Source organism: Puma concolor, chromosome C2 (genome assembly GCF_028749965.1).
Source record: "Puma concolor isolate L17-30 chromosome C2, mPumCon1.1.hap2, whole genome shotgun sequence".
In the NCBI taxonomy this organism is placed as follows: Eukaryota; Metazoa; Chordata; class Mammalia; order Carnivora; family Felidae; genus Puma; species Puma concolor.
The window spans coordinates 159,013,631-159,030,331 of NC_141675.1; the positions used below are offsets into that span (position 1 = coordinate 159,013,631).

Genomic DNA, 16,701 nt, shown 5'->3' on the forward strand with positions numbered 1-16,701 from the left:
TAGGGTCTCAAGCAGGAGTGTTTCCTTTGGAGGAGCCCAGTTTGTCAGCGTTTCCTGTCATGGGTCGTGTATTGGGTGCCAGTCTGCAGGCTCTTTGCCTCATCCGAGACCCTGAGGGTTTTCTCCTGTGAATTCGTTGTTTCTCATTGAAGCCCCTTGGTCCATTTTGAGTGGGTCCCATGCAGGGTGCAGACTTGGGTGCCCCAGGGCTCCGGCACCCTCTGTGGACAGCACTGTTCCTCCTCCACGGCCCCTCGCTGGCACCGTCGTCCACAGCGTGACCTGTTGGTCAGGCCTCTCGCTAGGTCCCTTGTTCTGCGCGTCTGTCCCTCACCGACTCCACGCCGGCCTGCTGACCGGTGCTGCTCAATCAGCCGCTAAAATCAGTTAGACTTACTCCTCGCTTCCTTCTTTTTGGTGACAGCCGCTTTAAAATCTTTTTCCAGTAATTGGAACATCTCTGGGTTGGCATTCTGTTGATTGTGTTTTTTAATTCAGGTAGAGATCTTTGTGGCTCTCCGTAGGATGAATGATTTTTGCTTTGAAACCTGGACGGATTATGTTCCAAGAGTCTTACTGGAGCTTCCTGTTTCCGCTGACTTTCTCTCACGCCGCTCTCTCTGTCAGGGGAGGGGGCCCCCCCTCATCACTGCCGTGCGGGTCCAGGTTCCCCACAGGCCACCGCTGACAGTTCCCAGGTTGCCGCTCTTCCGTGGCCTCCACTGACGTTGCCAGGTGGAGGCGAGTCTTGACTCCCAGATGGGCCTCCCCTGACACCCCCAGTGGGGATGAGGTGGGCACCTTGGCAGGCTCCCCGAGTGTCAGCCCTGACTGTGCGGTGCAGGTGGGAGGGTGGGGTCCGGCCGGGGAGGGCGTTTCCTCCGTCAGTTGCCTGTCGAGCTGGCAGGTGCCTGTCTTGGACCTTTGGCCACAGTCAGTTCTTGTTTGGTTCGTGTGTGTTGTCTCTGTCTGTCTCCCGGTGTTTCCAGGTTACCAGCGTCTTCGGCTCCCGGTCTGGGATAACGATGCAAAAAGCAGGCCCGGGGGGCTCCCTGCTGCACAGTTCCTTGGTCCCCAGCTCGTCTGCGACCTGGTCTGTGACCTGGCCTGCCTTCTTCCCTCCCCCCAGAGCCTTTCCGATGTTCGCTTTAGACGTCATGTCCAGGAGAGTTGCTTGTACTGAGCTGGAGGAAAGGAAAGATGACCCCTGCTCCACTGGCCACTGTGCACATCCCTTCTGCTGTTTTGAAACCGGTGTTCAGCCAGTAAGAACAGAGTGCCCTGCGCGGGTTTGAGTGTGTGTCCAGAGTTAATAGTTGGGGTTCCTCTGACGTGCCCTGTGACTGTGTGCTTTCCTGCAGGCCACCTGCCGGCCGTCTTCAGGGTGTGCCCCCGGCCTGCCCTCTCGCTCGGGTTAGCTGTCACACACCCGTCTTCCCACTGAGTGACCCCTCAGAGCACCTGCGTTCCACCGAGGGCGAATTGTGGTTTACCCCGTGATGACCTCTTCCCTCCCACTTTGGACCTCGAGGAAGTTCCTCTTTATTAAAACTTTCCGTAAGGGAATGTTAAAGCACGTGCAAATTCAGAATTGCAAATGGAAGCCTTCGTGCCCATCAGCGGGCATCAGCACACCAGCACGACCCCTCTGTGCCACCCGGACACTGTCTGCTGTTCCCTGCACTCGCACTGTGTGCTAGTTTATAGTAATAAACCCCAGATATTACCATTTTGTGTGTAAGTACTTCAGAATATATCCCTAAAATTTAAGCACCATTTCCACCCCTGAAACAATTAATAATCCCTTAATATGATCAGCTACTCAGGTGATATTTATATTTAAAATTCTCAATTGCAGAATCCACTTGATCCGTTTAGGTTTTGTAGTGTCTACCCTGTGCTTTGCACCAAATACATTTTCAGCAAATACATCATGAAGTAATTAATCAATACAAAATAGCAATGCTTTTGAAACTACGTGGAACACTTTCTTGAATAAAGGACTCTAAATAGAGGGCCCCCGGCGGCTCAGTCAGGGGGACAAGCAGGTCTTCACTTTGGGGTCGCGGGTTCGAGTCCCACGTGGGGGCAGAGATTACTTAAATAGATAAAATGAATAAAGGGTTCTAAATAGAAACCCATGTAACTTTTAGCAACAAATTTGCCAGTTATATGTTGGGATTCGCCATTATTAACACGCGATTGTCATGAAAACACACATTTTAGATACCTGAGGGACATCTACAACACATGTGCCTATTTCAGCACATTTTCGTTACCATTATCCTGAAAGCACTGATTTGCCTTTTAGTGACTTACAGTGTAAGTTTCATTTCGGTTTTATTCTATACAAAGAGATTGTGGCCAGAACATTTGCAGTCTTTTCCTCGCTCGCCGTCTGATGGGGCCCTTTATTATGGATAATGCGTTCATACAGCCTTGCAGAGCACAGCCACAGTATTCAGGAAGACGGGGCTTTGAACTTGCTCGTAGTTGGAGAATCGGAGTAATTGTTCCTTGAGGGTGCCTGTGGTTTCTCCTGCCAACAAAGGAAGTCACAGGTGGCTAAGGGGCTAGGTCCGACTTGAACAGCTGTGTGTGCCCTTTAGTGGCACCCACACGAGGTGCTGTTCAGGACGAAGAAAAGAAGTGGGGGGAAATCCTACAGTGGCCTTGCTCCGGCCAGACCAGAGTGCTCTGGGCGGTGGTGACCGTTGGCATGGCCAATGGCCAATGGCCAATGGCATGGGCTGGCGTGTGTGTGGCTCTGTTGTCTTCCGTTGTGACATGGAGCGTCTTCACTGCGTCCCGTGGGAAGGCTCTCTCCGAGCCGTCCTCGTCCTCCCTGCCCTCCAGGGCCCCCGTCCCCGGCACGGTCTGCCCCACTCAGACGGCGCCTCCCTTGCCGTGTCTCCTTCCACCTCCGCCGTCCCTCCTGGCAGCGCGGCCCCGGCTGGCGGTCCTTCGGTGTCCTGGACCGTGCCAGAGCGGAGGGCGCATCCCCGCGTTCGGTGCTGGACGACAGAGTAGCCCTCCTCGTGTGGAGGCTTCTCCTCTCACTTGTACTTCTGTCGCGGTGGTTTCCGCACAGCGGACTTACCCCCTGTGCTCATGCGACGGGCACGCTCAAAGTCATTTTCTTGCTGTCTTTCAGACAGAAACCGTCTCCGCCAGTCAAGAGACCCTCACAAGCACTTTGCCATGGATGTAGAAGAAGAAGAAAACATGAGTAAGACCTGGGCCCATCATGTAGCGTCAAGTAGCTAATTCTCCGTTACCATCGTAGTGTTCTTGTAAATAGTTGTAATGAGACGAATTTGGGAAAAGTGATTTCCTTTCCTGCGAAATGGGCTGCTAACGGTGGCATGTTTTAACTTTCTGATGTGTTCCCTGCAGTAGGTGTTGGTACTTGTGTGGGCACTTTCCTCACAGCCGTCTGTCTGGACCTTCCACTGCCACCGTTCTGGGACCGACACGTGTGTACTAGGAGGGAGAACACGTGTCTCTAGATGCACGTGCCTCACAGCTGCACGGGTTCGTGCCATGTCGCGGCGTGGGTCTCCTACCAGTGGCTGGATTTTCATGTGTGCAAATCTAAGATACCCTTTGGGATTGATTGAAATACTTGGTCATTTGGGAGAATAGTGGCTAAATTTTCCCCTGCAAAGACAGCGAATTCTCCCTGTGCTTTGAGGGAAGGGGGCTCCCGCAAGCCTGCTGATTTTAAGTTTCCAAGACTTCGGCGAGCCTTTGGGCTGCTGTGGACCGGAGCTCACCGTGGGGCCTGCTCTGTCTGCCACACTGTCCCGTCTGTGGAGCAGGGCGGCGAGCCTCAGGGGCACACAGCTCCCCCCACCCCCGGCCCCCCACAATGGTGCTCTCTACCGAAAGAAGTTTGCGGAATGCACTTGTCTCTTCTGTTTTACATTTAATCCCTGAGAGCAGTGCATTTGGATAAGGTTTAAAGGCTCCCACAGAAGTTGGGCCAATGACAGCGAAGACACCATTTTCTGATCTGCATCCTTACTTGCAGCGTCTGGTCGTGCCCAGGGAGGAGCAGGCGGGCATGCACACCGGGTGACTTCATACCGAGACTGGTCACCGTGACTAGAACACCGCTCAGTACGTCTCCCTGTGACTTCTCCCAGGGCCGACCAGCTGAGGCCTTGGGCTTGGGCTTGCGGCCACTTAGGACCCGGAAGCTCAGCGGGCAGGGCGCTCCCGCCTCCTGGGCCGCCGAGCTCTGCAGTGCTCTGGGCCTTGGTTGCACGAACCACACGGAGAACGTGCTCTTTGGCGGTTGCGAGTGTGGGAAAGCACGACTGTGGCGCTGCCCTCCCCCACTGCCTGCAGGGTGCTGTCTTCCGGCTGGTGTCCCCATCAGAGCCTACTCTTAAGGCCTGTTTGGGGCGCAGCCTGTCTTTGCTCGTCAGCTCCACTCACCATGGCCACTGTTGCCCGGGCACTAGCCCCCCGTGAGGACCGTGTGAGCACGTGTCCCCCAAGCCTCCTTTGCTCGGGGCCGCGGGCTGTTGTCCGCCTGGCGTGGGTGGAGACTGCACGGCACGCAGATCCTGTGGTAACTCACCAAGATGAAGGATTCTTCTGGGTGATTTTCCTGAAGGGTGAATGCAGGTTCCGGTCTGGAGGTCTGTGGTGAGGTCCCACATTTCCTACCGTTTGAAAAGCAGCAAAAGATTTTATTGGGTGGCGTTCATGTCTGTGAATTAACGTCGCGCCCACGTCTGCTTAAGAAGAGCTGTGATAGCAGGGTCTGTCTGTCTAATTCAGTGTGTGTTTCTTTTACACAGCAGCACCTCTGATAAGACGGGATAGGAGCAGTGTCTGAGTGCTTCTGAAGCAAGTAACAACTTGGAATTTACGTGAACTCTATTATAGGAAGCGTATTTTTTTTTCTTTTACATCTCAAGATTGTTTGTCAATCCAATACTGATCATTTTTATCTCCTAAAGGACAGCCTTTGTTTCAGAGACAGTGAGTCTGTGATGGAACACACTTGCGCGTGTGTCCACACGGCCTGATTTTCCATGTCGATAATCCTGTTTGGCAACAGCGTCAGGATGTTTGCAGTCGCCTGACGTGTGACGTTCTTGCCTATTCGTTCACCTAAATTCTGTCTTGCTCTGCCCTTTTTAACCTTTGTTTCCTTCGAGCACCGAAAGGAGTAACCTATCGAGCTTTTGCTGGAGGATGTTATAAATGAAAATTTAGTGTCCATTCCGTCAGCTTTGTCAACTGGGAGAAGTGGTGTGTGTGTCGGGAGTACTGGGGAGTATTTGACGTCTGCGGAGAGAGGTCAGCAGCCTCCCAACCTCCGCCTCCGTGCAGAGTCCGTTTCCCAGGGTCTGGGTTTAAGCCAGGGTTATTCTTTACATCCCAGCTGAGGGCCGGCTGCCCCGGAAGTTTGAGAACTTTCACTTTGGGGATTGGTGGCCGTCAGTCGGACTTTCTGTCCCATTTATCCTCCCGTGTCCACAGTGCTGTTTGCTTAGCGTCACAAGCATGTACTTCTGGATTATGTACCGTGACCCGAGGGCTGCCTTGTCAGGGCACTTGTAAGTTGCTTACATGTGTAAAAATTATTTCGGTTGCTAGCTACATCTTTGAGCGCTAATGAAAGGTCTTCCAGTGCAGTCCCACTGACAGGGCCCCGGTCGTTACTCCTACGCTTCACGCGGCAGACGGCCTATGAAGATGAGCCGGGAAAACAGGGAATTGTTTCTTTCTCTCTTTTTAAAAAAAGCTTAATAAACTTACAGAGAAGAGTAAATGCCTTTTAATTCCCCGGTTTGAAATTAAAATCATATTTATTTCTCCAAACTTAGAGAGTTTTAAAATTATCTTCATTAACTGCAAATAGAAACTACCTTTAAAAGGTGGGATAGGCAGCTTATCCTGTCAATCCGTCAAATATTCGTTTCTTAAAAAAAGACAAAATCGCTGCCTTTACTTGGAAAGTTAGGAAGTGGTAGCCTGTTTGCAGCTTGAGTTTTATGTCTTGTTATGTACTTTTTCCTATCGTGGAATATATTAAGGATTCAGAGATAAATCGATCCCTGTATGTCATGAAAAAATGTGAGTTAATACTAGAAGTGAGGCTGTATCCCTCAGTGATGACATGAGGAGTTTTCCCAGATTGATTCACGGGCTGAATCCAACGAGCGCACACAGTGATCGAATATTCTAACCCTGAAACACTAATTCCTTGTGAGTGCATCTTGTAAGTCCTGGCCCTGCTCCGGGAGGTACTGCGGTCCGGAGCCCGGTGTGGGCGCAGTCAGAGCAAGTGACATTGAAAAGGAGGAGAATGTGTGTCAATACTGACGTTGGACTTACTGAGGGAAGCTTTTTCAGGATTAATTTATCACCCCACACCCCGACAAGCTTGAGTAAAGCATCTCTAGGTGCTTCAGAATATTCTTGTAGAAAACAACTGTTTTAAAAATCCACCCTTGAATGCAAAAGCAGTTGGGGACGGTAGTCGCACATGGCGTTGGCCATGAGTTAGCGAAACGTACGGTTGCCCATCTTGGTGCAGGTGGCAGTTCTTGGGTTGAAGGTGCAGCCCTTGCACGTACGGCCAGAGGCAGAGTGAATAAGCACACATCACTTAACCAGTTACAAAGAGAGATAAAGGAATCTATAAATTTTGCATTTACAAGATCCTGCAACGAAGGCGTTGTAAGTTACTCTTTCTGGGCACCGCAGGTTCGAGCAGCACAGATGTTAAGGAAAGCTGCGGTCTGGACAGCGCGCCCCCCACGGACGGCAGCGCCCCCGGGCCTGGCGAGGGCGCCCCGCTCTCCAACGGGGGCGGTGGCGGCACCGGCCGGAAGCGGCCCCTGGAGGAGGGCAGCAATGGCCACGCCAAGTTCCGCCTGAAGAAGAGGAGGCGGCCGCCGGGGCCCGCGCTGCCCAAGAACGCCCTGATGCAGCTGAACGAGATCAAGCCCGGCCTGCAGTACGCGCTGCTGTCGCAGACGGGGCCGGTGCACGCGCCTCTGTTCGTCATGTCCGTCGAAGTGAACGGGCAGGTGTTCGAGGGCTCCGGCCCCACCAAGAAGAAGGCCAAGCTGCACGCCGCGGAGAAGGCCCTGCGCTCTTTCGTTCAGTTCCCCAACGCCTCCGAGGCCCACCTGGCCATGGGGAGGACCCTGTCCGCCAACACGGACTTCACGTCCGACCAGGCTGACTTCCCCGACACGCTCTTCAACGGCTTCGAGACCCCGGACAGGTCGGATGCGCCCTTCTACCTGGGCTCCAACGGGGACGACTCCTTTAGTTCCAGCGGGGACCTCAGCTTGGCCGCGTCCCCGGCACCCGCCGGCCTCGCGCAGCCTCCCCTGCCCGGCCCTCCGCCGTTCCCGCCGCCGAGCGGGAAGAACCCCGTGATGATCCTGAACGAGCTGCGGCCGGGGCTCAAGTACGACTTCCTGTCGGAGAGCGGGGAGAGCCACGCCAAGAGCTTTGTCATGTCTGTGGTGGTGGACGGCCAGTTCTTCGAGGGCTCGGGCCGGAACAAAAAGCTCGCCAAGGCCCGGGCTGCGCAGTCTGCCCTGGCGACCATTTTTAATTTGCACTTGGATCAAACACCGTCTCGCCAGCCCATCCCCAGCGAGGGCCTTCAGTTGCATTTACCGCAGGTGAGGAACTGTGGTGCTGCCGGAACGGTGGCCGTGTCTTGGCAGTGCTTTCAGACAGGGCTTTGCTCCTCTTTGTCGCTGTTGGCGCCCCGTCCGCGCGTCACCGGTAAGTCTGGCTCCAGGTGTCCCTGCCCTGCCCGCACCGGTTGTGCCGGGCCGCCCGTCCGGGGCCATCACACGCGGGCGGGACCCACAAAACCCTGTCCCCCAGAGCAGTGCCATTCGCGCCCTCCAGGCTGAGCCCTGCCCCACTCTGCACGGCAGCCCGTGTGGCTCCCTTCCCACACCGTCCGCCTCTGTGGGGACCCGCGTCCCACAGCAGCCTGTGACCAGAGCACGGGGACCACATCCCAGGTCAGCGGTGCTCCCTGCAAAGTCTCACCGGAGAGTCCCGAGCACAGAAGTGAGGCTGCCCGCGTCCGGGTCAGGGCGGGTGTCCCGCAACTCTGACGGTCCCCAAGGCCAAGGGCCAGCCAGGCAGAGGGCGCACCGTAGCAGGTCTGTGAGCCTCTCAGAGGTGGGAGAAGGAAGGGGACCCTTTGGTGGCACTCCAGGGGCCCGGGAGTCCGTACCTGGGATCCGTGCGGGCTTCCCTCCTGCTGGGCTGGAGGTAGGTGGCCACACTTGCTTGGCCTAGGACGGCCCTCCCGCGTAAGACCAGGGTGGAGACAGGATTTCAGGGCGGGCTCCTGGCTGACTCGAAAAGGGAAGAGAGGAGGGGGAAACAGCTGTAGCTGACATCTCTAAATCCTACGACTCTGATTACGTGTTGCTTCTCTTCTTGGAAACCCAGGTTTTTTTCTGGCCTAGTGTAAAAATTACTCTTTTAGAGAGAAAACCTGATGACTTTCTCTATTCCTTTTTGTCAAACTATTACTATTAAAGATAAAATCTGAAATGGTTTGATGGGAAAAAAAATGAAGGGCTCCAATTGCCACATGGGACAACTTGCATCTGTCTCAGAAGAATCCAGGATGCAACAGCTTCCCAGTTGTCTTTGGACACAGGGTAACCTCCCGAAATGGCCAGTAGTGCAAGGTTTTGGAAAAAGAAACTTTATTTTGCCTAAAGCAACCAAATGCGACGTCAGTATAAAGTAACCCATTCAGAATATTCTACTGGTCTTTTATGAACCAAAGAATCACTTCCCCTCTTGACCCCTTGCTGACATTTTTCAGAAGATTCCACAAGCCGGCCCCGTAGAGAGGATGTATTTTGGGCTTCCGTGGCTCAGTGCACTCCAGCTTGGGTGCAGATTAGCGTCTGAGGCCACCTGACTCCTGTGGCGCCTGCTGTCGTGTTTGAGGTGAACCCCGTGAGCCCCACATGCCTGGGTTGGCTGCAGGCTGGCTGGCTGCCCCACGGCAGGGAGGAAGACGGGGGTCCCTGAGCGCACTTACCCCTGCTCCCCGGCCTGGCCCCATACTTCTCCACCGGGGGCCCCGGGGGGCCTCACTGGGGAGGGGCGTCTATGGGAATCCTGTGTGAGGGACAGGGTGGGGTGCTCTCAGCCCTGCCTGATGCCACTTGCCTGGAGTTCTTGCAGGCGCCCAGTGGTCGTCTCTGAACCTCTGGTCGGGGCCCAGGGGGCCTGCAGGCGTGGAGCTAGGTGTCCTGTCTCTGCTCACAGCGCACCCACCGTGGTGTCTCTGGAGGCCCCTCGGGAGCTCAGGACATGCTCATGCTTTCCTGGGAGGGCCTGGGGTGGCCTTCGCAGAATCAGCCCTTACAGCTTTATCTCTGGACTGTGTTGCCTTTGGCCCGGAGGTTTCCAGACGTACATCCTGGAACGGTGAGCATCCTCACTGCTTTCCTGGAGTAACCCTTGAGGGCGTGGGGCCGGCCCTCCCTGCTCGTAGGACTTTTCACCTTCATCGTGTTCCTGGTGGTGGCCCAGGGTTTAAACCCAGAGATGCGGCCGCAGCCCCTGCCGGTAGTGGATTTTGTTAACGCGGCACAACCAAGCGGCCAGCGCCACAGCCAGCCTTGAACCGGGGCCTCGCAGCTCCTGGGCGCTGCCTGGAGCCGTGGGGACACAGGTGTGATTCGTGTGGCGCCCGACGTGCAGAGGGAGACTCTCTTCCTTACTTGTAGGAATGAGATCACAGTCTCTTTAAGGGGAAGAAAAACTGTCCGGGTGCCCCAAGTGCCTGCCTCTCACGAGTCCGTGTCACCGTAAGGGCCCGACCTGCACATCTCTGAGCTCCGTGGTTTAGAACTTTGCCAAACCTTCCATCAGACGCTTTCCTTTTCTCTGGCTTATCCTTAGCCTCTCTTAGGATTTGTTCTTTTATATAAGTTGGAACACGTGATCCTTACTCTGATAGCCTCACCACCGTGTGGCCTGCAGCCACGTGTGTGGCGTGGACCCTCCGCGTGGGACAGGAGACGGGGGGGGGGGGGGGGGGGGGGGGGGGGGAGGGGAGGCCTGCTGCCCCGCCCTGCGTCCTGTGTCCACGCCCATGCCTCTGGCTCGAGCGCAGTCTTCCTGGGCTCCCTGGTATTTTCCGGTGCAGCAGCAGGAGAGCTTTTATGGCAACTTTTGTTCTTCAGAATAAGTCGTCATTCGGGATGCGGGACGTGTCTGTTCATCTGGGGAGTGTTTTCCTAGGGGCCAAGCCGGGACACTGGATCCGGCCGTTTGGTTGCCGAGACAGGTGTGGGTTCGGTGGGGACACGGCTCTTCACACACGCCCCCGTCAGGCGGCATCTCCCCAAACCCTGATACCCGAGATGAGTTGTGAGCCGTGAAGGTGGGACTGTGGCCACGCTCTGCCGGGTGTGTCTGCTCCTGAGCAGCGTCCTCCGGTGCAGGCTGTGGGCATGGAGACGTGCCAGGCGCCCTCACCCCTTCCCTCGGAGAGCACGGCCGCTGGTGCTGCCCACGGCCGGTTGGGCCGAGTGAGAAACGCCCTGCCGGACGCTCGTGAGCGCTGGTTTCTGGGCAGGCAGGGCGGCTGGTTTGCACGTTGGAGAAACCGAGGCACGAGAGGCTGGCTGGCTGGCTGCCCCACGGCAGGGAGGAAGACAGGGGTCCCTGTGGGCACTCGCACCCTGCTCCCCGGCCTGGCCCCAGACGCCTTGTGGGAACTGCCGTGGGGCTCAGGCTTCCACACACCGCCCCTGTCCTTGCCCTGATGTTCCCTGGCCCCGCCGGCCCTCCAGCCGATGGCAGCCCTTCCGTGTTGAGGGAAAGAAGCACTTTCGTTTCCTTCACAAGCCCTGATGCTCCCGGGAGTGTGGCCCCGGAGTCTGGGAGAGCCTGGTGCAGAGCAGAGGGCGTGCGGGGCAGGTGGCCCGGGGTGGCCTCGCTTCCCTCGTCTGAGGGGATCCCGGTGGACCAGACGGGTGGCACCGGTTCTGGACCGTCCTTGTCTGTGAGATCTGTTGAAGGAGTCCATCCAGAGCCTCAAATTCCTTGGACCTCTGTTTCCGGGGAGCGTTCTGAAGGGAAAGCACACAGACACACACACACACTCATTCACACGCGCTTGTTTGCCAGATTTCCCTGTGTGGTTTTCCAAAAGAGAAGCCGTCTATGAGGCCACTCTGAAGGGACCACTGTGTTGGTGTGCACAGGGTGGGTGCGGGCCGCGCCCCTGACTCCCTGCTGTGGTCCTCAGGTGTTAGCGGATGCCGTGGCTCGCCTGGTGCTGGATAAGTTCGGTGACCTGACGGACAACTTCTCCTCTCCTCACGCACGTAGGAAAGTTCTTGCCGGCATCGTCATGACAACAGGTAAAACATTGGGGTGCCTTTCTTCACGCCTAAAAAAGAGGGGAAGATGGTCAGACTGTGACCATCTCTGGGACCCTAACGGGAACTATCTTCCTAATTCTTCAGAGTCCTTGTCATATGCAAACGTAGGAATTGCACCTACAAATGTTCAGTTTCTTAACCTCAGTTTTTTATTTGGAGACGGCACACTATATTAATGTCTGGTTCCTGTAACCATAAATGAGTGGTTTTGATCTACTCTGGAAAAGGGCAGCAAAATGCACTTCTGTCATTTGAAAGTGGGACGTATCTGACTTCCCAACTAATGGTGATGCCTCCAGATAGTTTGTGCGTGACTTTTATCGGGCAGACGAGCAGCTCTAGCAAGAGCAGAAATTGCTTGGGTAAAAAGCACTCTTTGGGATGACACATGAAACCCTATTAAATGAACCCGGAAGTCCCAGCAGGACAAGGTGCCCTCTCTGAGTTCTTTCCCTCACCCGGGGGTGAGAATGCTCAGCAGCTCCTGCTCCTGGACCACCCCAAGAGCAGGAGGCCACAGCCGTGCCCCCTGCTGGGTCCCTGCAGCTGGCCAGGCTGGGGCTGAGTCTGAGGCTCCTTGTGGGGCCCTCTACACTGAGTCGTCCACTCAGCCCCGCTGGCCGTGTGCAGACATCCGGCCCTAGGGCCAGAGAGCAAGCCAGTGGTTTACCTGTCTACACCTGCCGGCCAGGGAGAACACCTCAGTCCTCTGTGGGGTCCCTGCTCCGTCCTTTTCTCCCGATGTTGCTCTCCTCTATCTGATTGTGGACAGGATGTGATTCCATGACCTTTGGCATTGATCCAGCCCTCGATGCCCTAGGACACGTGACTGCTGCTTTAATGATGATGGCTTTTCGTGCACGATGTGTTTGCCGTGGCACAGCTGAGAGTGTGTCTGCGGTAGCATGAAGGGCTCTGGATGTGACCTGGGGTCCCAGTTTAATTTGGGGTTTGAAGCCTGTGTTGTCTCCGTTTCTCCCTCTCTCTCTGCTGCTGCTCTCAACATGCCCGAGGGGTGAATGCTTCAGCTACTGACATGCAGCGTTCCCGGGGCGAGGCTCTGGGCCTCCGCCAGTGGCAGGCGTGAGCAGCGGGCGGCCCTTCCGTGCGGCTCTCCTCCTGGGCTCAGGGGCCGCGGACCGGCTCCCAGGGCGTTTTGCATCGTGGTGTGTGCATCTCACTCGGGGCCTTTGCTCAGCACCACAGTTTACGCCTGCAGGCAGCACCACACAGCCTTTGGCCCGTGGCCCTGACGTCACCTGGCCTGCTTCAGCTCGGGCTCCCCGTGGTTGAATGACCCTGGGCAGGCTCTGACCCCTCTGGGCCTCAGGACCCTCATCTTTGAGACGGAGACAGTGGTCGCGTGCCCCTCAGAGGACCCCACAGGACTGAAGTGAAACCCTCACCTAACTACCGCTTGGGGCGCACACCCTGCACTCAGCTGATAGCAAGTGCGGTTTACCGTCAGGCTTTCCAGGCCTTGCCCCGCGCCTGTCAGGGTGGATGCGTTTCCCGTGCCCGAAGTCCCCAGCAGGCTTCACTCCCAGTACAGTTAGATGGTGACAGGCATTCCTAGGCAGGACACTGTGAGTTACTTCTCTTTTCCTCCTCATCCCTCTGTGAGCCATTCCTCGTACCCTCCTTAGTGCTTTGCTATTAATTTCAAAACTAACTGCCAGACCGGTTAGTTGACCCTTACCCGGTGCTCCCTACCTGTACCCAGCGGGGCCGCGTCCAGAGGAAATGAGTCCCTTAGGTTCAGAGTCTGTGCACTAGAGGGGCAGGGAGGTTGGCTTCCCAGAAACGTTGCACGGCGAGTCCTCAGCGGGAAGTGCTTTGCGGAGCCCGGGTCTGCCCTGGTAAGAAGTAGGGGCGGGCGTGCGCGTGAAGATGGGCTGAGTGGTCGGCTCACAGCCCGGAAGGGAAGTCGCTGAGAAGGCACGCAGACCCCGGGAGCACAGGTAGGCACGCGTGCCTGTGCCTTCGGAGGAATAATGTCTCGTTTGTTTTTCAGGCACAGATGTGAAAGATGCCAAGGTGATAAGTGTCTCTACGGGAACAAAGTGCATTAATGGCGAGTACATGAGTGATCGTGGCCTTGCGTTAAATGACTGCCACGCGGAGATAGTAGCTCGGAGGTCCCTGCTCAGATTTCTTTATACACAGCTTGAGCTTTATTTAAAGTAAGTTCACTAAGTAAATCGCTAAGGGGAGCAGTTTTCAAAAAATATTCCCCTCCCATCAGAATGTACTGCAAAACCTTTCGTTGTTTCTATAATCTCTGAAAAACTCTTTAATTAAAACAGTAACTTTATTGGCAGCAGTGCGGTTGGGTCCCATTTTCCCATGAGGCTCAAGGTACAGACGAGAGCTGGCCAGGTGCCACACACACGCACGTGCACCGACCGCTGACGCAGTCGTAGATCTGAAAAGTCTGTTCGAGACCGTGTGCTTGTGTCTTGTGCAGCATGCGTGTGAGCAGAACTAAGCCACCTGGGACCATGGCCACCCATCGTGGTCACCGTACACAAAGACAGCAGGCCAACTGTCTAAGCTACTTTCCTTTATGCACCCGTCTCTGTGTGTCGTCTGTTTTGAAGTCCTAAATGAGGAGGAGGGGAGGTCACTCGCATTCCGATAACTTGTTCATTATTGAGTGGACAGGAGCTGTGTTCCTTATCATAACATGCAGATGTTCTCGTTGCAGCTTATCTGTACCCTGGTGAAAACACTGGCCTCTGAAAGTCATCGTCAACTATGGTAGACTAAACTTTGTCAACAGCTTTAAAGTTCCTTTTTGCAACTTTTTTCCTTCCAGTAGCAAAGACGATCAAAAAAGGTCCATCTTTCAGAAGTCAGAGCGCGGCGGGTTCAGGCTGAAGGAGAGCGTTCAGTTCCATCTGTACATCAGCACGTCTCCCTGTGGGGACGCCAGAATTTTCTCGCCGCACGAGCCGATTCTGGAAGGTACGAGATCCAGTGCTCAGCAAGTAGCAACGTCTCGAGGAGATTGGTGATTGCGTAGTAACAGATGGAAGAGTAAACTTGCGTGAATGTCCTTTTCTCCCTTTTTTTGAAGAGTTTCACCTTGAAAGTTATCTGATAGGAATATATAAAAGCAGGAGATTTTTCTCTTCCACTAGTAATTTAGTTAGAAAATCTTAATGAAATATGTTGATTCTGATATACTGAGGAATTAGAATAGAGTGAGGATATCAAACAACATTGCTTTTAGTATTTAAATTTGGACAGTCTGTATCTGTACATCGGAGGTGCGCATCATCTGTGTTTGTGATGAACTGTGACTCGATGCGTGTGTACCTGGGGTATTTGGCTGAAATTTCAGAAGCAGCACAGACCAGTGCAAAGGGGGCCCTGTCGCATCACATTTGCCTCCACCCGTGTTTGCATATGAGGTTGGTGCTTGTATTTGATAGTAACTTGTGTCCTCATGTCTTTTCCCCAGCTTAAGCATTATTTAATGCAAAGACAACATTTGAGTGCATGATTTTCTCTGGTTATGAAAGTAACACATTCTCGCTCTGGATGGTGGCTACATATTTTTAAAATATTAAGAAAAAATGTCAATCCCTCATATTCCTGTAACCCAGAGACAATCACTTTAGATGTTTGTGCATGTGCTTCCCTCTGCATTATTTATGCATCCCCATAATATATTTTTGAAAATTTAAAAATGCAGGGAAAAAACGTAACAAACACTCAAATATCCATCCGCTAGAATTAGCGAATGTCAGCATTTTGTCCTGTTTGCTTCAGCTCATTTTTAATGATAGAAAGTAAACATTTTGGTTAAAATGGAAGCGCTCTTTAGGATCTACTTCCACGACTTTGGTTTGCATTGTGCCTTTCCTGCCCAGGGCCCCGTGCGGTTGTCACTTACCGGGTAGAGAGAGCACGTGCCACACAGGCCCCAGGGCCCCGTGCGGTTGTCACTTACCGGGTAGAGAGAGCACGTGCCACACAGGCCCCAGGGCCCCGTGCGGTTGTCACTTACCGGGTAGAGAGAGCACGTGCCACACAGGCCCCAGGGCCCCGTGCGGTTGTCACTTACCGGGTAGAGAGAGCACGTGCCACACAGGCCCCAGGGCCCCGTGCGGTTGTCACTTACCGGGTAGAGAGAGCACGTGCCACACAGGCCCCAGGGCCCCGTGCGGTTGTCACTTACCGGGTAGAGAGAGCACGTGCCACACAGGCCCCAGGGCCCCGTGCGGTTGTCACTTACCGGGTAGAGAGAGCACGTGCCACACAGGCCCCAGGGCTCCATGCGGTTGTCACTTACCGGGTAGAGAGAGCACGTGCCACACAGGCATAAACTCGACTTTAAATGTGTAGGGGCTGCTGCACTTGTTTGCCGTGAGGAGAGGAGAGGACTTTCACCTGGCCTTCCTCTCCTAGAACCAGCAGACAGGCATCCAAACCGCAAAGCCAGAGGACAGCTGCGGACGAAAATAGAGTCTGGCGAAGGCACGATTCCAGTGCGGTCCAACGCCAGCCTGCAGACGTGGGATGGGGTGCTGCAGGGCGAGAGGCTGCTCACCATGTCCTGCAGCGACAAGATGGCCCGGTAAGGCTTCCCACCCGTGGGCTCCCGCAGGCGCCGTCCACCGCTCTGGGCCTGGTGTCGTCTGCGTGTCCTGCCCCGGGCTCCTGCGTCCTCTGTGGGACCGGGGCCCCACCCAGGGTGTCGGGGGCCACCTTGAGGGGATCGAGCTGGGCCTTGGGCTGCCGTCCTTCAGGCTGTGTCTCTGCCTCGCCCTTGCGTTTGTGCGTGCACTTCCGGGGCATTGGGGCATCTGTGTGCTGCAGATAGTTTGCTCCCAGGGGCGCCTGGGGGGCTCAGTCAGTTCAGCGTGACTCTTGATTTTGGCTCAGGTCATGATCCCAGGGTCATGGGATCGATCCCCGCATCGGGCTCTGCACTGAGCATTGCACCTGCTTGGGATTCTCTTTCTCTCTCCCTCTACCTCTCTCCCCTGCTCATGCTCCCTGTCCTTCCCTCCCTCCCTCTCTCTCCTTCTCTCCCTCTCTCTTTCTCTCTCTCTCTCTGAAAAAAAAGTTGTAAAATGGTTTGATCCCAGAGAAAACTAAAACTAAGAGTGTTCTCATTCTTGGTAGATGCCAGCTTAGTGGTCCTGTTCCCCACAGTTACCATTTGGGGTTTCTGTGAGTGCAGAGAGTCCCTAGCATCCCGTGTTGGGGGTGGTGGCTTCCAGTGAGGCTGGGGTGACTGAGACACACCAGTTTGTGTTTGCTTGAC

The 16,701-nt window shown here is 55.0% G+C and overlaps 1 protein-coding gene across 9 annotated transcripts in view; it reads left to right on the forward strand.

Annotated features, from left to right (window-relative positions):
- Positions 1-16,701, forward strand: part of ADARB1 (adenosine deaminase RNA specific B1) — a 134,691-nt gene that overhangs the window by 85,458 nt on the left and 32,532 nt on the right. For 7 of the 9 annotated variants that reach the window (XR_015240516.1, XM_086676156.1, XM_086676158.1 and 4 more), the window contains 6 exons: positions 3,155-3,229; positions 6,730-7,664; positions 11,288-11,402; positions 13,438-13,606; positions 14,242-14,390; positions 15,777-16,008. Coding sequence is in view for 8 of the 9 variants with exons in the window: in XM_086676155.1 (XP_086532281.1) it covers positions 3,155-3,229; positions 6,730-7,664; positions 11,288-11,402; positions 13,438-13,606; positions 14,242-14,390; positions 15,777-16,008 (1,675 nt within the window). In the remaining variant the exon portion in view is untranslated. The remainder of the gene's footprint in view (positions 1-3,154; positions 3,230-6,729; positions 7,665-11,287; positions 11,403-13,437; positions 13,607-14,241; positions 14,391-15,776; positions 16,009-16,701) is intronic. The other 2 variants (XM_086676154.1, XM_025912954.2) reach the window with 2 other exon arrangements.